General features: G+C 38.1%; 2 protein-coding genes and 5 non-coding genes across 8 annotated transcripts; 6 read left to right on the top strand and 1 right to left on the bottom strand.

Moving 5' to 3' along the window:
- Nucleotides 1-514: 514 nt before the first annotated feature.
- Nucleotides 515-2,673, bottom strand: dtymk (deoxythymidylate kinase (thymidylate kinase)). Its single transcript, XM_089001284.1, has 5 exons — nt 2,466-2,673; nt 2,233-2,341; nt 1,210-1,300; nt 789-986; nt 515-716 (listed from the first exon to the last, which is right to left on the bottom strand). The coding sequence occupies exons 1-5, from the start codon at nt 2,593-2,595 to the stop codon at nt 606-608; spliced, it is 639 nt and encodes a 212-aa protein (XP_088857410.1). The 5' UTR covers nt 2,596-2,673; the 3' UTR covers nt 515-605.
- A 269-nt stretch (nt 2,674-2,942) lies between these two features.
- Nucleotides 2,943-3,014, top strand: trnap-cgg (transfer RNA proline (anticodon CGG)). The gene has a single exon. It is a non-coding gene; the product is annotated as a tRNA-Pro (tRNA).
- A 1,427-nt stretch (nt 3,015-4,441) lies between these two features.
- trnap-ugg (transfer RNA proline (anticodon UGG)) lies at nt 4,442-4,513 on the top strand. Its single transcript has one exon. It is a non-coding gene; the product is annotated as a tRNA-Pro (tRNA).
- Nucleotides 4,514-4,758: 245 nt separating this feature from the next.
- trnap-ugg (transfer RNA proline (anticodon UGG)) lies at nt 4,759-4,830 on the top strand. Its single transcript has one exon. It is a non-coding gene; the product is annotated as a tRNA-Pro (tRNA).
- A 291-nt stretch (nt 4,831-5,121) lies between these two features.
- trnap-ugg (transfer RNA proline (anticodon UGG)) lies at nt 5,122-5,193 on the top strand. Its single transcript has one exon. It is a non-coding gene; the product is annotated as a tRNA-Pro (tRNA).
- Nucleotides 5,194-5,485: 292 nt separating this feature from the next.
- Nucleotides 5,486-5,557, top strand: trnap-ugg (transfer RNA proline (anticodon UGG)). The gene has a single exon. It is a non-coding gene; the product is annotated as a tRNA-Pro (tRNA).
- Nucleotides 5,558-5,793: 236 nt separating this feature from the next.
- Nucleotides 5,794-19,149, top strand: LOC148895197 (uncharacterized). Of its 2 annotated transcripts, none has more exons than XM_089001237.1 (4): nt 5,794-5,860; nt 16,398-16,724; nt 17,424-17,519; nt 17,604-19,149. In XM_089001237.1, exons 2-4 carry the CDS (start codon nt 16,414-16,416, stop codon nt 17,647-17,649), a joined length of 453 nt encoding a protein of 150 aa, XP_088857363.1. In that variant the 5' UTR covers nt 5,794-5,860; nt 16,398-16,413; the 3' UTR covers nt 17,650-19,149. The 2 variants fall into 2 exon arrangements, with proteins under 2 accessions (XP_088857363.1, XP_088857365.1); XM_089001239.1 differs by having other exon boundaries at nt 5,821-5,860; nt 16,405-16,724.
- Nucleotides 19,150-19,396: the final 247 nt, after the last annotated feature.

The following is a 19,396-nucleotide window of genomic DNA, read 5'->3' as shown; positions in this document are numbered from 1 at the left end:
GAAAAACATCCTGTGACTGTAGTGACCATGAGAGTTTTGAAAGGCACTTATAAATGAAATGTATTATTATTAACTCATTCATTGCCATTCACAAATTTATTTGGAAATTGAAAATATGATTTAGAGCGCCATTCCCGAATTTGTTTGGGTTTTGTTTTTTATCTTGCCAGGGTGCAGATAAAGCGCTGGCCAGACTTCTGGCAATGTTTTTTTTTTCCTTCCACAAGGGGGCGGCATTTCCCTTTTTCCCATGTTAGCGCTTTGTTACAGCTTCAGCTGTTGTTAAAGCGCTATATAAACCAATATGTATGTATTACATTGAATTTTGGACAGCTACCCTCATTTCAAGCTTATATAACTCCAGACCCATATAGTTTAGGAATTAACTTTTTTTTAATCATGAACAAAGAGAGTCCTCTAGTTTCTTACGCTACATTGAATATTTTTGTAGTCCTAAAACTCAATATTCTGTGGGTCCTGCTGCAATTTGACTGAAAATGACAAAAACCCTGGCACTGGAGTGGACACATTTTTGCATATCGTCTGGCTGTCAATGAGTTACAGACACAATTAGAGTTTATTTATAACAATATAGTGATGGCTGTTCACTTCCACAGCTCTCCCAGAGGTTGCCCTTTCGCCACCTGGAGGGCATCCAAACTTTTTTGGGTGATGTCTTTGTGAACGTCGTCCACGCTCCCGGAAGCATCCACCACCTGTAAGTGACGAGGGGGTAATATGAAAGAGGACGAAGATGTACCGACGAGGACGGTCGTGGGCATCCTCACCTTCCAGTTGACCGATGGGTCTTCCATGAGCTGACGGAAGCGCTCTAGTACGGCGTTCTGGAAGGCGGCGTCCTCGTAGCGCTCCTCGCCGTATTGACCCCGTGAAGCCGCCACGGACGGGCTCAGCTGCAGAAACAGGACCATGTCTGGTTTTGGTAGACCCACATCTGATTCGGTGCACCAGTCCAGAGTGAAACCCTAAAAAGGCAATTTTTTTTTTTTAATAGAATGCTGATTATTCGAAGAAAATTAATATTTCCTTCAAGTTGTGTGACAGCCAAAAAAATGTACAAATAATATTCCAAAGCTACAACAAATAATTGTGTGAAATTATATAATGTTCTTTTGTAGTATTGAAACAAGTCTAGTAAAATTCTGACATTTTTTGGGGGGTACACAATTTGAGGATTGAGCACCTCACCGGTTTGGCACTTGTGAAGGCAGCCCCAGAAAAAGCGTATCGGTCGACCACCAGTGTGGTGCCCTTTTCCAACTTTCTCTTCATCTCAGGCCTAGAAGAGGGCGGGGGGCAAGGATGTTAATTCTTTTCCCTATGTATTATTACAGAACATTCTTTTTGTTACATTTTATTTTAAAATATGTTTTAAAATGGTTTTAAAATAGGTAACATTCTCAATTAATGCATTAAGAGAGAAATCGGCATACAGTTCTGTTCCAAAAACAAGTCAGGAAAAAAAAATGTGACCACTAGAGCAAAGTAATATTAGGCAAAGATCCAATCGAACACCTCCGCCTCAATTTTCTAGCCATCTGCATACTTGTCAACCGGCCGTATTTTGTCATACTCTACGATTTTTGCACGTTTTTTAGATGTGTACGGCATACAAGAAAGTTTGTACAGGAAACGCAAAAAAATATGTATAATTTTGAGATATTTTCGATTCCGTTTTCGTCATTAAATATTATCAGTAATGTAAATTATAACAACTATCTCTACTCGTAAAAAGCAAAGTTGACCACCAACAAAACAAGTCCGTGCGAAAAGTCTCGAGAAGAAACAAAATTTCCTCGAAGAAAAGTTCCGGTCAAGTCGAATCTTATTTTGAAATCAGTTAAACATTTTACAGTGGTTTTTTTTCACCGTAATATTATTCATATTTTTTTCATAAACATTATACATCGTAAGAACACACATTCAAACATTTTTTTTGCTGTAGACAAATTCAATTTGTCCACAGCAAAAAAAAGCCACAAAGCTCTACAACAAAGAACATACTGTACTTGATTATTGCTAGAAATATGTTGTAACTCGTTAAATATATTTATGTTTACATGTCAAATTTTGTATAAAAAATGCGCATTGAAATATAACACATGCGTATGTTTTTTTTTTCCTCAAAAAGTAATATAAAATTGAGCCGTTAGTAAGGTCAGTGTCTCTCGGAGGTTGACATGTATAAAGTAAAGCTCCGGCCGTACTTACACCATTTCCCAACGATTGGCGGAGAAGAGAAGGTGCACCGTGTGGTCCTCCAGCTCGCTCTTCTTCTCTAGGTACGCACTTATCAACTTTCCGATTGTTGTGCTTCTATCTGCCAAGAACCAAGCATTACTATTAATTTAACCAAAGTGCGATTATTTTAATTGATATTTATAATGGGGCAGTCGTGAAAACATTCCCGAGAAATGTTTGCCGACGTTCGGGCCGGGCCTCACCGGGAAACCTCATCATCTCCGCCGGGTATCCGCAATTTTGCAGCGCCTGGACCAGCTTCTTGCACTGGGTGGTCTTACCAGCTTTGTCTACCCCTTCCAAGACGATGAGCGCCCCTCGATTGGCCGCCATGTCGACAGACAGACTTAGCCCGAGTGCTCTTTCCGAGCTCGAAAAATGTAAACACGGAAGTTTGAAGCCGAACTTCCTCTCCGTTGCGGCGAAGACCCGCCCCCTGTCTCCAACGTCATCACGTCGTACGCAAGAGAGCGACTGTGGAGCTTTGGAGGAAACGACGCACGTATGGCCGACAGCTAAGCTAAAAGCGAAGCTTGTGTAGTTTTTAGCGTCTTTTCCAAAAAAGGGCATTTCGCTCTAAGATTTAGAAATGATATTATATACATGTTCGGTTATAAATCAATCTGGTTTGTGGATTTTACTAATTATATATGACACGTTTGCGTTCACGTTTGACACGTGGCTCGTTGGTCTAGGGGTATGATTCTCGCTTCGGGTGCGAGAGGTCCCGGGTTCAAATCCCGGACGAGCCCAGAATTTTGCCAAGTAGATTGCCATGGAATACAATTCGTGTAAACCGATTGATTCGCCTTTTGTTACTGGATGTTGTGGTTAACTACATTTTGTGATGGTTCTTAGCTGAAAGGCATATATTAACGTCAACAGTTTACAGTGATACCTTGGCTTACGAACTTAATTGGTTACCAGACAGAGTGTGTAAGGCGAAAGGTGTGTATTCCAAAAAATAATTTCCCATAGGAAACCATTCAAATTAGAATAATCCGTTCCCAGGTCCCCATAAAACATAATTTTCTACTTTCTACTTTTCTAAGCCTTAAAACTACACAAAATATACCTTATTTTATGTATAATCAATGTGCTATGGTATTATAATTAAATAAATAAACTGTACTGTATATTAAAGTCGTTTTATTTACCTTTGTGATGGTCGTTGATGGCTTGATGGAACGGAGTGGCCGGTTTCATCAGCATTAAACACTTGATGAGGAACGTAGCCTTCTTCTTTCACCATCTGGAGGAATGATCCCTTGTTGGTGCTTTCTCTGCGATAATCTTATCTAGTTCCTCATCAAAAAAAGTACAGATGACGGCTGAAGAAACCTTTTCATCGATTCCTCATCAATTATGTTTTGTTTAGCTGGGTTGATAGCTTTTTGCATCAAGTGTACAGATGGCTTGTGCGGGTTAATTGTGGAGCCTGATTGACGGGATATTTTAACCTTGCAGTATACACTCTGCCTTTGAACTATCAAAGTTGAAACTCTCACTGTCGTCTTCCTGTCTCTTTAATGCTTAAATCACCTCCCCTCATTGCTGCGTTCTTGACCAATCACGTGGCTTTAACCGAAGACTGGGGGGCGGGGAATAGAGGACAAAAACAGTCGGCTGCCATTTTGTTGTTAGAAGAACGCGCTCGTTCGCGAATGACACATCACTCATTGAGGCAGCTCCGTGTACGAAAAAAAGTTCGTATTCCAAGGTAAAATTTTCGTACATTTAACGTTCGTAAACCGAAAAGCCACCTGGGATAGGCTCAAACATGCCATTTTTGACCATTGTGAGGATAAGCGGTTTAGAAAATATATGTAAAACTAATTTATGACTAGCAACTTGTAATTAAAAAAAAAATAAACATAGAGTCAAGTAAATTGTCCATAACCAGCAGAGGTTTGGTTCTTGGGACTTCCTTCCATTTTGTTGTCAATGTACTATTTTCATGCGCAGCGAACACCTAAACGCTGCATGTGTGCTTTGAGACCTGGGCTGAATCTGTAGTCCTCAAGGACATACTCAGTTTTTGCTCAATTAGCATTTCATTCACTGTCATCAGGACCCGAGTATCGACTGCCTTGCGGTCTGCCCGAAGCAAAATCAAATCCTTTCTGTTGACACGTCACAGTTTGTTATAGAATGGCGATAAATTTCATAGAAAATAAGTGGCTCGTTGGTCTAGGGGTATGATTCTCGCTTTGGGTGCGAGAGGTCCCGGGTTCAAATCCCGGACGAGCCCGGTTTTGGTTTTAGAAGCATTGACTTTCGTGGGATGACTTCTCCACCGCGACGAGCTCTTTTGAGACCAGAAATGTGCATTTCTTCGGAGTTGAGACGACTCAACTATGAAAACACACGTCTTCGGATGCCTTTGTCTTCGCTTTGTTCTGAACCCACAAAAAAACCACAAAACCAAAAACACTCCTTGCCTACACATCACAGTTGAAACAATTTAGGGTGTAATTTATTGCATTTCTGACCAGTGGCTCGTTGGTCTAGGGGTATGATTCTCGCTTTGGGTGCGAGAGGTCCCGGGTTCAAATCCCGGACGAGCCCAGTTTTAGTTTCTTCCCTCGCTAAGAAGGTGATACACTTGTCGTTGTGCGTCCTGGGATTGTCTGGCAACCGTTTCAGAGTGTCCCCCGCCCACTGCCCAAAGGCACCTGCGATCGTCCCTAAGTTTGTAGTGTTTTCACTTGCCACTCTTGCTACTTTATTCCACTGGGACGCAGCATCACAGCGTAATGCTGCTTCACCATGTTTACTTGAAGACATGAGCTCCACCCTGTCTGACGTTAAATCGCGGTTGAAACAATTTAGGTGTAAATAATTGACATCGTGACAGGTGGCTCGTTGGTCTAGGGGTATGATTCTCGCTTTGGGTGCGAGAGGTCCCGGGTTCAAATCCCGGACGAGCCCAATTTTAGCTTCTTCCTTAGCAAAGGAGGTGACACACTTGTCGTTGTGTGTCCTGCAATTGGCTGGCAACCGGTTCAGAGTGTCCCCCGCCCACTCCCCAAAGACACCTGCAATCGACTCTAAGTTTCATAGCGTTTTCACTCACCACTCTTGCTACCTTATTCCATTTGGGCGGTGCATCACAGCTAAATGCTGCTTCACCGTGTTTACTTGAAGACCTGGGCTCCACCCAGTCTGACATTACATCGCGTTCGAAGCAATTTAGGTGTCACTAATTTTCGTGGCAATAAGTGGCTCGTTGGTCTAGGGGTATGATTCTCGCTTTGGGTGCGAGAGGTCCCGGGTTCAAATCCCGGACGAGCCCACTCTTCACACTTTGCACATCAGTTTTTCCACCATCGAATCCACTTGGCCCATTTCAGCTTCCCGACGTTTTGAGCCGCCGTTGTCTGGCATCAGGCTGCCCTTGACAAAGGACAGACTGCCTCCTCCGACGGGCCGCCTCCTTCCACAGCTGCTCTCTGCTGACGTTTCAGCTGGGAACCGCCCCCACAATCCCAACAATAGCCAAGGAACAAGCTGCGCCGCGTTCATTCATAAAGCAAAACCTCCCTCAGCAGCAAGCAAGTCACTCTTCCGCTTCATATTTGAGTCCTACTACTTTGCTGTAAGTATGGGTTTTGTTGTTGTTAACCATCTATATAGTAAGGCTTTTTACCCCGAAAAAAAACTACCATGTTTAGTTAGACATTTTTGGCCGGAAAAAAAACGACCATCTAGTAAGGCGTTTTTAGCCTGAAAAAAACGACCATGTATAGTAAGGCCTTTTTTAGGCCAAAAAAACGACCATGTATACTAAGGCGTTTTTAGCACGAAAAAAAAAAGACCATTTATAGTAAGGCGTTTTTAGCACGAAAAAACGACCATATATAGTAAGGCGTTTTTTAGGCCAAAAAAACGACCATGTATAGTAAGGCGTTTTTAGCCCGAAAAAAAACAACCATATATAGTAAGGCCTTTTTTAGGCCAAAAAAACGACCATGTATAGTAAGGTGTTTTTAGCCCGAAAAAAAACCGACCATGTATAGTAAGGCATTTTTAAGCCCGAAAAAAAAAACAACCATGTATAGTAAGGCGCTTTTAGCCTGAAAAAAACGACCATATATAGTAAGGCGTTTTTTAGGCCAAAAAAACAACCATGTATAGTAAGGCGTTTTTAGCCCGAAAAAAATGACCATGTATAGTAAGGCGTTTTTAGCACGAAAAAAACGACCATGTATAGTAAGGCGTTTTTTAGGTCAAAAAAACGACCATGTATAGTAAGGCGTTTTTAGCCCGAAAAAAAACGACCATTTATAGTAAGGCGTTTTTTAAGCCAAAAAAAACAACCATGTATAGTAAGGTGTTTTTAGCACGAAAAAAACGACCATATATAGTAAGGCGTTTTTTAGGCCAAAAAAACTACCATGTATAGTAAGGCGTTTTTAGCCCGAAAAAAACGACCATGTATAGTAAGGCGTTTTTAGCACAAAAAAAACGACCATATATAGTAAGGCGTTTTTTAGGCCAAAAAAACGACCATGTATAGTAAGGCCTTTTTTAGGCCAAAAAAACGACCATGTATACTAAGGCGTTTTTAGCACGAAAAAAAAAATGACCATTTATAGTAAGGCGTTTTTAGCACGAAAAAACGACCATATATAGTAAGGCGTTTTTTAGGCCAAAAAAACGACCATGTATAGTAAGGCGTTTTTAGCACGAAAAAAAACAACCATATATAGTAAGGCCTTTTTTAGGCCAAAAAAACGACCATGTATACTAAGGCGTTTTTAGCCCGAAAAAAAAACGACCATGTATAGTAAGGCGTTTTTAGCACGAAAAAAAACAACCATATATAGTAAGGCCTTTTTTAGGCCAAAAAAACGACCATGTATACTAAGGCGTTTTTAGCCCGAAAAAAAACCGACCATGTATAGTAAGCCGTTTTTAGCCCGAAAAAAACGACCATATATAGTATGGCGTTTTTTAGGCCAAAAAAACGACCATGTATAGTAAGGCATTTTTTGCCCAAAAAAAACGACCATGTATATATTAAGGCATTTTTAGCCCGAAAAAAACGACCATGTATAGTAAGGCGTTTTTAGCCCGAAAAAAACCTGACCATTTATAGTAAGGCGTTTTTAGCCCGAAAAAAATGACCATGTATAGTAAGGCGTTTTTAGCACGAAAAAAACAACCATGTATAGTAAGGCGTTTTTTAGGTCAAAAAAACGACCATGTATAGTAAGGCGTTTTTAGCCCGAAAAAAAACGACCATTTATAGTAAGGCGTTTTTAAGCCCGAAAAAAAAAAACAACCATGTATAGTAAGGCGCTTTTAGCCTGAAAAAAACGACCATATATAGTAAGCCGTTTTTTAGGCCAAAAAAACAACCATGTATAGTAAGGCGTTTTTAGCCCGAAAAAAATGACCATGTATAGTAAGGCGTTTTTAGCACGAAAAAAACGACCATGTATAGTAAGGCGTTTTTTAGGTCAAAAAAACGACCATGTATAGTAAGGCGTTTTTAGCCCGAAAAAAACGACCATATATAGTAAGGCGTTTTTTAGGCCAAAAAAACTACCATGTATAGTAAGGCGTTTTTAGCCCGAAAAAAACGACCATGTATAGTAAGGCGTTTTTAGCACAAAAAAAACGACCATATATAGTAAGGCGTTTTTTAGGCCAAAAAAACGACCATGTATAGTAAGGCCTTTTTTAGGCCAAAAAAACGACCATGTATACTAAGGCGTTTTTAGCACGAAAAAAAAAAAGACCATTTATAGTAAGGCGTTTTTAGCACGAAAAAACGACCATATATAGTAAGGCGTTTTTTAGGCCAAAAAAACGACCATGTATAGTAAGGCGTTTTTAGCACGAAAAAAAACAACCATATATAGTAAGGCCTTTTTTAGGCCAAAAAAACGACCATGTATACTAAGGCGTTTTTAGCCCGAAAAAAACGACCATATATAGTAAGGCGTTTTTTAGGCCAAAAAAACTACCATGTATAGTAAGGCGTTTTTAGCCCGAAAAAAACGACCATGTATAGTAAGGCGTTTTTAGCACAAAAAAAAACGACCATATATAGTAAGGCGTTTTTTAGGCCAAAAAAACGACCATGTATAGTAAGGCCTTTTTTAGGCCAAAAAAACGACCATGTATACTAAGGCGTTTTTAGCACGAAAAAAAAAAAGACCATTTATAGTAAGGCGTTTTTAGCACGAAAAAACGACCATATATAGTAAGGCGTTTTTTAGGCCAAAAAAACGACCATGTATAGTAAGGCGTTTTTAGCACGAAAAAAAACAACCATATATAGTAAGGCCTTTTTTAGGCCAAAAAAACGACCATGTATACTAAGGCGTTTTTAGCCCGAAAAAAAACCGACCATGTATAGTAAGGCGTTTTTAGCCCGAAAAAAAACGACCATATATAGTATGGCGTTTTTTAGGCCAAAAAAACGACCATGTATAGTAAGGCATTTTTTGCCCAAAAAAACCGACCATGTATATATTAAGGCATTTTTAGCCCGAAAAAAACGACCATGTATAGTAAGGCGTTTTTAGCCCGAAAAAAACCTGACCATTTATAGTAAGGCGTTTTTAGCCCGAAAAAAAATGACCATGTATAGTAAGGCGTTTTTAGCACGAAAAAAACGACCATGTATAGTAAGGCGTTTTTTAGGTCAAAAAAACGACCATGTATAGTAAGGCGTTTTTAGCCCGAAAAAAAACGACCATTTATAGTAAGGCGTTTTTTAGGCCAAAAAAACGACCATGTATAGTAAGGCGTTTTTAGCCCGAAAAAAACCTGACCATTTATAGTAAGGCGTTTTTAAGCCCGAAAAAAAAAAAACAACCATGTATAGTAAGGCGCTTTTAGCACGAAAAAAACGACCATGTATAGTCAGGCGTTTTTTACGTCAAAAAAACGACCATGTATAGTAAGGCGTTTTTAGCCCGAAAAAAAACGACCATTTATAGTAAGGCGTTTTTTAAGCCAAAAAAAACAACCATGTATAGTAAGGTGTTTTTAGCACGAAAAAAACGACCATATATAGTAAGGCGTTTTTTAGGCCAAAAAAACTACCATGTATAGTAAGGCGTTTTTAGCCCGAAAAAAACGACCATGTATAGTAAGGCGTTTTTAGCACAAAAAAAACGACCATATATAGTAAGGCGTTTTTTAGGCCAAAAAAACGACCATGTATAGTAAGGCCTTTTTTAGGCCAAAAAAACGACCATGTATACTAAGGCGTTTTTAGCACGAAAAAAAAAAAGACCATTTATAGTAAGGCGTTTTTAGCACGAAAAAAACGACCATATATAGTAAGGCGTTTTTTAGGCCAAAAAAACGACCATGTATAGTTAGGCGTTTTTAGCACGAAAAAAAACAACCATATATAGTAAGGCCTTTTTTAGGCCAAAAAAACGACCATGTATACTAAGGCGTTTTTAGCCCGAAAAAAAACCGACCATGTATAGTAAGGCGTTTTTAGCCCGAAAAAAACGACCATATATAGTATAGCGTTTTTTAGGCCAGAAAAACGACCATGTATAGTAAGGCATTTTTTGCCCAAAAAAAACGACCATGTATATATTAAGGCATTTTTAGCCCGAAAAAAACGACCATGTATAGTAAGGCGTTTTTAGCCCGAAAAAAACCTGACCATTTATAGTAAGGCGTTTTTAGCCCGAAAAAAATGACCATGTATAGTAAGGCGTTTTTAGCACGAAAAAAACGACCATGTATAGTAAGGCGTTTTTTAGGTCAAAAAAACGACCATGTATAGTAAGGCGTTTTTAGCCCGAAAAAAAACGACCATTTATAGTAAGGCGTTTTTTAAGCCAAAAAAAACAACCATGTATAGTAAGGTGTTTTTAGCACGAAAAAAACGACCATATATAGTAAGGCGTTTTTTAGGCCAAAAAAACGACCATGTATAGTAAGGCGTTTTTAGCCCGAAAAAAACCTGACCATTTATAGTAAGGCGTTTTTAAGCCCGAAAAAAAAAAAACAACCATGTATAGTAAGGCGCTTTTAGCCTGAAAAAAACGACCATATATAGTAAGGCGTTTTTTAGGCCAAAAAAACAACCATGTATAGTAAGGCGTTTTTAGCCCGAAAAAAATGACCATGTATAGTAAGGCGTTTTTAGCACGAAAAAAACGACCATGTATAGTAAGGCGTTTTTTAGGTCAAAAAAACGACCATGTATAGTAAGGCGTTTTTAGCCCGAAAAAAAACGACCATTTATAGTAAGGCGTTTTTTAAGCCAAAAAAAACAACCATGTATAGTAAGGTGTTTTTAGCACGAAAAAAACGACCATATATAGTAAGGCGTTTTTTAGGCCAAAAAAACTACCATGTATAGTAAGGCGTTTTTAGCCCGAAAAAAACGACCATGTATAGTAAGGCGTTTTTAGCACGAAAAAAACGACCATATATAGTAAGGCGTTTTTTAGGCCAAAAAAACGACCATGTATAGTAAGGCGTTTTTAGCCCGAAAAAAAAAGACCATTTGCAGTAAGGCGTTTTTTAGGCCAAAAAAACGACCATGTATAGTAAGGCGTTTTTAGCACGAAAAAAACGACCATATATAGTAAGGCGTTTTTAGCCCGAAAAAAACGACCATGTATAGTAAGGCGTTTTATAGGCCAAAAAAACGACCATGTATAGTAAGGCGTTTTTAGCCCGAAAAAAAATGACCATGTATAGTAAGGCGTTTTTAGCACAAAAAAAAAACGACCATGTATAGTAAGGCGTTTTTTAGGTCAAAAAAACGACCATGTATAGTAAGGCGTTTTTAGCCCGAAAAAAAACGACCATTTATAGTAAGGCGTTTTTTAAGCCAAAAAAACTCCATGTATAGTAAGGCGTTTTTAGCCCGAAAAAAAAACGACCATTTATAGTAAGGCGTTTTTTAAGCCAAAAAAAGCGACCATGTATAGTAAGGTGTTTTTAGCATGAAAAAAACGACCATATATAGTAAGGCGTTTTTTAGGCCAAAAAAACTACCATGTATAGTAAGGCGTTTTTAGCCCGAAAAAAACGACCATGTATAGTAAGGCGTTTTTAGCACGAAAAAAACGACCATATATAGTAAGGCGTTTTTAGGCCAAAAAAACGACCATGTATAGTAAGGCGTTTTTAGCACGAAAAAAACGACCATATATAGTAAGGCGTTTTTTAGGCCAAAAAAACTACCATGTATAGTAAGGCGTTTTTAGCCCGAAAAAAACGACCATGTATAGTAAGGCGTTTTTTAAGCCAAAAAAAACAACCATTTATAGTAAGGTGTTTTTAGCACGAAAAAAACGACCATGTATAGTAAGGCGTTTTTTAGGTCAAAAAAACGACCATGTATAGTAAGGCGTTTTTAGCCCGAAAAAAACCTGACCATTTATAGTAAGGCGTTTTTAAGCCCGAAAAAAAAAACAACCATGTATAGTAAGGCGCTTTTAGCCTGAAAAAAATGACCATGTATAGTAAGGCGTTTTTAGCACGAAAAAAACGACCATGTATAGTAAGGCGTTTTTTAGGTCAAAAAAACGACCATGTATAGTAAGGCGTTTTTAGCCCGAAAAAAAACGACCATTTATAGTAAGGCGTTTTTTAAGCCAAAAAAAACAACCATGTATAGTAAGGTGTTTTTAGCACGAAAAAAACGACCATATATAGTAAGGCGTTTTTTAGGCCAAAAAAACTACCATGTATAGTAAGGCGTTTTTAGCCCGAAAAAAACGACCATGTATAGTAAGACGTTTTTAGCACAAAAAAAACGACCATATATAGTAAGGCGTTTTTTAGGCCAAAAAAACGACCATGTATAGTAAGGCTTTTTTTAGGCCAAAAAAACGACCATGTATACTAAGGCGTTTTTAGCGCGAAAAAAAAAAATGACCATGTATAGTAAGGCGTTTTTAGCACGAAAAAAACGACCATGTATAGTAAGGCGTTTTTTAGGTCAAAAAAACGACCATGTATAGTAAGGCGTTTTTAGCCCGAAAAAAAACGACCATTTATAGTAAGGCGTTTTTTAAGCCAAAAAAAACAACCATGTATAGTAAGGTGTTTTTAGCACGAAAAAAATGACCATATATAGTAAGGCGTTTTTTAGGCCAAAAAAACTACCATGTATAGTAAGGCGTTTTTAGCCCGAAAAAAACGACCATGTATAGTAAGGCGTTTTTAGCACGAAAAAAACGACCATATATAGTAAGGCGTTTTTTAGGCCAAAAAAACGACCATGTATAGTAAGGCGTTTTTAGCCCGAAAAAAAAAAGACCATTTGCAGTAAGGCGTTTTTTAGGCCAAAAAAACGACCATGTATAGTAAGGCGTTTTTAGCACGAAAAAAACGACCATATATAGTAAGGCGTTTTTAGCCCGAAAAAAACGACCATGTATAGTAAGGCGTTTTATAGGCCAAAAAAACGACCATGTATAGTAAGGCGTTTTTAGCCCGAAAAAAAATGACCATGTATAGTAAGGCGTTTTTAGCACAAAAAAAACGACCATGTATAGTAAGGCGTTTTTTAGGTCAAAAAAACGACCATGTATAGTAAGGCGTTTTTAGCCCGAAAAAAAACGACCATTTATAGTAAGGCGTTTTTTAAGCCAAAAAAACTCCATGTATAGTAAGGCGTTTTTAGCCCGAAAAAAAAACGACCATTTATAGTAAGGCGTTTTTTAAGCCAAAAAAAGCGACCATGTATAGTAAGGTGTTTTTAGCACGAAAAAAACGACCATATATAGTAAGGCGTTTTTTAGGCCAAAAAAACTACCATGTATAGTAAGGCGTTTTTAGCCCGAAAAAAACGACCATGTATAGTAAGCCGTTTTTAGCCCGAAAAAAACGACCATGTATAGTAAGGCGTTTTTTAAGCCAAAAAAAACAACCATGTATAGTAAGGTGTTTTTAGCACGAAAAAAACGACCATGTATAGTAAGGCGTTTTTTAGGTCAAAAAAACGACCATGTATAGTAAGGCGTTTTTAGCCCGAAAAAAACCTGACCATTTATAGTAAGGCGTTTTTAAGCCCGAAAAAAAAACAACCATGTATAGTAAGGCGCTTTTAGCCTGAAAAAAACGACCATATATAGTAAGGCGTTTTTTAGGCCAAAAAAACAACCATGTATAGTAAGGCGTTTTTAGCCCGAAAAAAATGACCATGTATAGTAAGGCGTTTTTAGCATGAAAAAAACGACCATGTATAGTAAGGCGTTTTTTAGGTCAAAAAAACGACCATGTATAGTAAGGCGTTTTTAGCCCGAAAAAAAACGACCATTTATAGTAAGGCGTTTTTTAAGCCAAAAAAAACAACCATGTATAGTAAGGTGTTTTTAGCACGAAAAAAACGACCATATATAGTAAGGCGTTTTTTAGGCCAAAAAAACTACCATGTATAGTAAGGCGTTTTTAGCCCGAAAAAAACGACCATGTATAGTAAGGCGTTTTTAGCACGAAAAAAACGACCATGTATAGTAAGGCGTTTTTAGCCCGAAAAAAAACGACCATTTATAGTAAGGCGTTTTTTAGGCCAAAAAAACGACCATGTATAGTAAGGCGTTTTTAGCACGAAAAAAACGACCATATATAGTAAGGCGTTTTTTAGGCCAAAAAAACTACCATGTATAGTAAGGTGTTTTTAGCACGAAAAAAACGACCATATATAGTAAGGCGTTTTTTAGGCCAAAAAAACGACCATGTATAGTAAGGCGTTTTTAGCACGAAAAAAACAACCATATATAGTAAGGCGTTTTTTAGGTCAAAAAAACGACCATGTATAGTAAGGCGTTTTTAGCCCGAAAAAAAACGACCATGTATAGTAAGGCGTTTTTAGCACAAAAAAAACGACCATGTATAGTAAGGCGTTTTTTAGCCCGAAAAAAAACGACCATTTACAGTAAGGCGTTTTTTAGGCCAAAAAAACTACCATGTATAGTAAGGCGTTTTTAGCACGAAAAAAACGACCATATATAGTAAGGCGTTTTTTTAGGCCAAAAAAACTACCATGTATAGTAAGGCGTTTTTAGCCTGAAAAAAACGACCATGTATAGTAAGGCGTTTTTAGCACGAAAAAAACGACCATGTATAGTAAGCCGTTTTTAGCACGAAAAAAACGACCATATATAGTAAGGCATTTTTTAGGCCAAAAAAACTACCATGTATAGTAAGGCGTTTTTAGCCCGAAAAAAACAACCATATATAGTAAGGCGTTTTTTAGGCCAAAAAAACGACCATGTATAGTAAGGCGTTTTTAGCCCGAAAAAAAAACGACCATTTACAGTAAGGCGTTTTTTAGGCCAAAAAAAACCAACCATGTATAGTAAGGCGCTTTTAGCCTGAAAAAAACGACCATATATAGTAAGGCGTTTATTTATGCCAAAAAAACAACCATGTATAGTAAGGCGTTTTTAGCCCGAAAAAAATGACCATGTATAGTAAGGCGTTTTTAGCACGAAAAAAACGACCATGTATAGTAAGGCGTTTTTTAGGTCAAAAAAACGACCATGTATAGTAAGGCGCTTTTAGCCTGAAAAAAACGACCATATATAGTAAGGCGTTTTTTAGGCCAAAAAAACGACCATGTATAGTAAGGCGTTTTTAGCACGAAAAAAAACGACCATATATAGTAAGGCGTTTTTTAGGCCAAAAAAACGACCATGTATAGTAAGGCGTTTTTAGCCCGAAAAAAAAACGACCATTTACAGTAAGGTGTTTTTTAGGCCAAAAAAACGACCATGTATAGTAAGGCGTTTTTAGCACGAAAAAAACAACCATATATAGTAAGGCGTTTTTTAGGCCAAAAAAACGACCATGTATAGTAAGGTGTTTTTAGCCCGAAAAAAACGACCATGTATAGTAAGGCGTTTTTAGCACGAAAAAAAACGACCATGTATAGTAAGGCGTTTTTAGCACGAAAAAAACGACCATATATAGTAAGGCGTTTTTTAGGCCAAAAAAACGACCATGTATAGTAAGGCGTTTTTAGCACGAAAAAAACGACCATGTATAGTAAGGCGTTTTTTAGGTAAAAAAAACGACCATGTATAGTAGGGCGTTTTTAGCACAAAAAAAAACGACCATGTATAGTAAGGCGTTTTTTAGCCCGAAAAAAAAACAACCATGTATAGTAAGGCGCTTTTAGCCTGAAAAAAACGACCATATATAGTAAGGCGTTTATTTATGCCAAAAAAACAACCATGTATAGTAAGGCGTTTTTAGCCCGAAAAAAATGACCATGTATAGTAAGGCGTTTTTAGCACGAAAAAAACGACCATGTATAGTAAGGCGTTTTTAGGTAAAAAAAAACGACCATGTATAGTAAGGCGTTTTTTAGGTCAAAAAAACGACCATGTATAGTAAGGCGCTTTTAGCCTGAAAAAAACGACCATATATAGTAAGGCGTTTTTTAGGCCAAAAAAACGACCATGTATAGTAAGGCGTTTTTTAGGCCAAAAAAACGACCATGTATAGTAAGGCGTTTTTAGCCCGAAAAAAAACGACCATTTACAGTAAGGCGTTTTTTAGGCCAAAAAAACGACCATGTATAGTAAGGCGTTTTTAGCACGAAAAAAACAACCATATATAGTAAGGCGTTTTTAGGCGTTTTCAGCCCGAAAAAAAACGACCATTTATAGTAAGGCGTTTTTTAGGCCAAAAAAACGACCATGGATAGTAAGGCGTTTTTAGCCCGAAAAAAAACGACCATTTATAGTAAGGCGTTTTTTAGGCCAAAAAAACGACCATGTATAGTAAGGCGTTTTTTAGGCCAAAAAAACGACCATGTATAGTAAGGCGTTTTTTAGGCCAAAAAAACGACCATGGATAGTAAGGCGTTTTTAGCCCGAAAAAAAAATGACCATTTATAGTAAGGCGTTTTTAGCACGAAAAAACGACCATGTATAGTAAGGCGTTTTTAGCACGAAAAAAAAACAACCATATATAGTAAGGCGTTTCTTAGGCCAAAAAAACGACCATGTATAGTAAGGCGTTTTTAGCCCGAAAAAAAAACGACCATTTATAGTAAGGCGTTTTTAGCACGAAAAAACGACCATGTATAGTAAGGCGTTTATTAGGCCAAACAAAACGACCATGTATAGTAAGGCGTTTTTACCCTGAAAAAAACCCCACCATGTTTAGTCAGGCGTTTTTAGCCGACAGGGGTCCACCATGGTTCTGTGCGGTGAGGGCGACTGCGGCGTTTGCCTCCTGGCCTTCTCCCGGGCGGAGCGCATCCCTCGTCTGCTGCATTGCCAGCACACCTTCTGCCAGGCCTGCCTGGAGGCCATGGCGGCGCATTCGGCACCGGGAGGGGTCGGGCCGTCGCTGAGCGTGCGCTGCCCACTGTGCCGCCGCGTCACCTGCTTGCGGCGGGGCCTCAGCCTGCAGGAGGCGCTGTGGGTTGACCACGCCCTTTGGGAGCGGATACAGAACGATCCGGACGATGACGACAAGGATGGTGGAACCAGTGAAGCACAATGGTAGCTATCGGACAGCCATTAACTCATTCACTGCCAGACGATGAGCAAAAATATGTCCACTCCAGTGCCAGGGTTTTTGTCATTTTGACTCAAATTGCAGGATTTACAGAATATTGAGTTTTAGGACTACATAAACATTCAATAATAATAATAATAATAATAATAATTATATATATATATATATATATATAATATAATAATAATAAAATAAATAAATACATTTTATTGATTAAGCGCCTTTCCAAACTCTCAAGGTCACTTTACAGTCACAGGATGAGTTTTTCTGTGGGTGAGCAGCGGTAGCAACACGCGCCAGTGTTCGCTCAACCCGGAAGTAACTCAAATAGATAGAAAGCTAGCTAATATATAGCTAACCAGCTAGATAGCTAATAGATAGCTAGATAGCTAATATGTAGCCAGCTCGATGGCCAGCTAGACAGCTAATAGATAGCAAATAGATATCTAGCTGGGTATCTAGCTAGATAGCAAATAGCTAGCTCGCTAGGTAGCGAGTAAAAACAAAACCTGAACAAACTCGGGAATGCCGCTCTACGTCATGCTTTTCCGAATTTCCGAATAAATTCGGGCATGGCAGTGAATGAGTTAAAAAAGTAAAATAAAAAAAAATAAACAAAAAAAAACACATAATTCAGCACAATAAGATACAAACTTTGGATGGGGGGGCCTCTGTCATCTCAGCAAGTCCACCAGTCACAAGTTGAAGTTCCGCTCTTTCTTCCGCAAGTTTACACTCACCAGGAGGACACGGGAACAGATTCTGCCCAGCAGTAATGTGTAAGTTGACCCCCCCCTACCGCCCCCAAAAAATATGTCATGAAAATACAAGATACATTGATATCTTTTCTTTCATCCTTGTAGGGAAATGAAGTCCTGGCGCAGGCTCTCCAGCGAAGAGATGTTATGACCTCCCCACACACCCTTATTTATTCTAAATTAACCTGTGACTGTAAAGTTGAGTTTTGAAAAATATTATTACAGTGATACCGTGGCTTACAAACTTAATTGGTTCCCAGACAGAATGTGTAAGGTGAAAAGTGTGTATCCCAAAAATTTATTTCCCATAAGAAACCATAACAAGGAGAATAATCCGTTCCCAGGTCCCCATAAATCATAATTTTCTACTTTCTAATTTTCTAAGCCTTAAAACGACACAAAATATACATTATTTTATGTATAATAATAATAAATGTGTGTAAATAATAAATGTGCTACCGTATCATAATTAAAGAAACTGCCGATTGCCTGCTCTCGTGTTTTGAATCAACGTTGATAATAATAATAATAATCATCATCATTTCATTTCTAAGCACCTTTCAAAACTTTCAAGGTCACTTTACAGTCACAGGATGAGCTTTTCATTGTGGGTGAGCAGCGGCAGCCACACGCACTAGCGTTCACTCAACCCGGAAATAACTCAAATAGACAGAAAGCTAGCTATTTAGCTAATAGATAGCCAGCTAGATAGCTAATAGCTATAACATAGCGAGCTAGATAGCCAATAGATAGCCAGCTAGCTAGCTAACAGACAGCCAGCCAGCTAGATAGCTAGCCAGCCAGCTGCTTGCTAACTAATAGATAGCTAGATAGATAGCTATCCAGCCAGCTCGATGGCCAATAGATAGCTAATAGCTATATGATAGCTAATAGATAGCCATCTAGGCAGCTAGATAGCTTATAGACAGCTGATAGACAGCCAGCCAGCTGGATAGCTAGATAGACAGCCAATAGATAGCTGATAGATAGCTAGCTCGGCAGCTTGATAGCTATAGTTGAGTACAGTACTTACTATTTTGACGATTTTGGATTTTTTGTTTTTATTGGAAACTGTAAGTTTCATGTTTAACTCGTAACCCGGAATGGGATCATGAAAACCGTCGTTTTTACAGCAAAACCGGAGTAGTTGGCAGCTATGGAAATCCGTTTGTTGGGGATCCGGTTTGGTGTAAAGTTGTTGGAACAAGTCAGATCAGCATGGGATGAGTAATTGTGACTGTTTTTTGTGTGGTTTGACGTAAGATCTGGACAAAAATCAGGAAAAAAAATGAAGTCTGGACTGGGTTTTGTACACGTGTGGATAGAAGTCAAAACCAAGAACAGGACAAAACCGGGACAAAAACTGCCTCAATTTCCGAACCAAAATTTGCGACTTTTATTTTATCTGAGCACTGAACAAACATCTAGACCACGTGTGTCCAAGTCAAGGCCCGGGGGCCAAATCTGGCCCATCACCTCATTTTATTCGGACCGCGAAAACAAATTAAGATTGTCAACTTCCATGACAGGTGGACCAATGTTGTCACATTATGTTGTTATTATTATTCAATGATTTTATTTTTTTACTAGTTGGTATGATAGCATTATTAATATGAAAAGCAAATTAGTGACAGCTGGTAATCAGACCAGAGTAACCACAAAGAAAGTGAAAGTTAGCATCCACTAACTATTATCAAATATGTGATATATATATATATATATATATATAGCTATATATAATATTATATAATATATAATATATATAATATAGATAAAAATATTTGATATATATATTATATTATTTATATTATTATATTATATATTATATAATATAGATAAAAATATTTGAAATATATTTTTTACATGAGTAATTTTTTTTTTTTTACATAATTTTACAT

The sequence above is a fragment of the Hippocampus bargibanti genome, linkage group LG07 (assembly GCF_051943395.1).
Source record: "Hippocampus bargibanti isolate YZ-2025 linkage group LG07, ASM5194339v1, whole genome shotgun sequence".
Classification (NCBI taxonomy): Eukaryota; Metazoa; Chordata; class Actinopteri; order Syngnathiformes; family Syngnathidae; genus Hippocampus; species Hippocampus bargibanti.
This window is presented reverse-complemented; position numbering and strand designations above follow the sequence as displayed.

Coding starts and splice junctions, on each gene's coding strand:
- dtymk (XM_089001284.1), bottom strand. CDS start 2,595: ATGGCGGCCAATCGAGGGGCGCTCATCGTCTTGGAAGGGGTAGACAAA. Junction 2,342..2,465: donor GGAGATGATGAGGTTTCCCG/GTGAGGCCCGGC, acceptor GGTTCTTGGCAG/ATAGAAGCACAACAATCGGA. Junction 987..1,209: donor CCTTCACAAGTGCCAAACCG/GTGAGGTGCTCA, acceptor TTGCCTTTTTAG/GGTTTCACTCTGGACTGGTG.
- LOC148895197 (XM_089001237.1), top strand. CDS start 16,414: ATGGTTCTGTGCGGTGAGGGCGACTGCGGCGTTTGCCTCCTGGCCTTC. Junction 16,725..17,423: donor GGAACCAGTGAAGCACAATG/GTAGCTATCGGA, acceptor CTGTCATCTCAG/CAAGTCCACCAGTCACAAGT. Junction 17,520..17,603: donor ATTCTGCCCAGCAGTAATGT/GTAAGTTGACCC, acceptor TCATCCTTGTAG/GGAAATGAAGTCCTGGCGCA.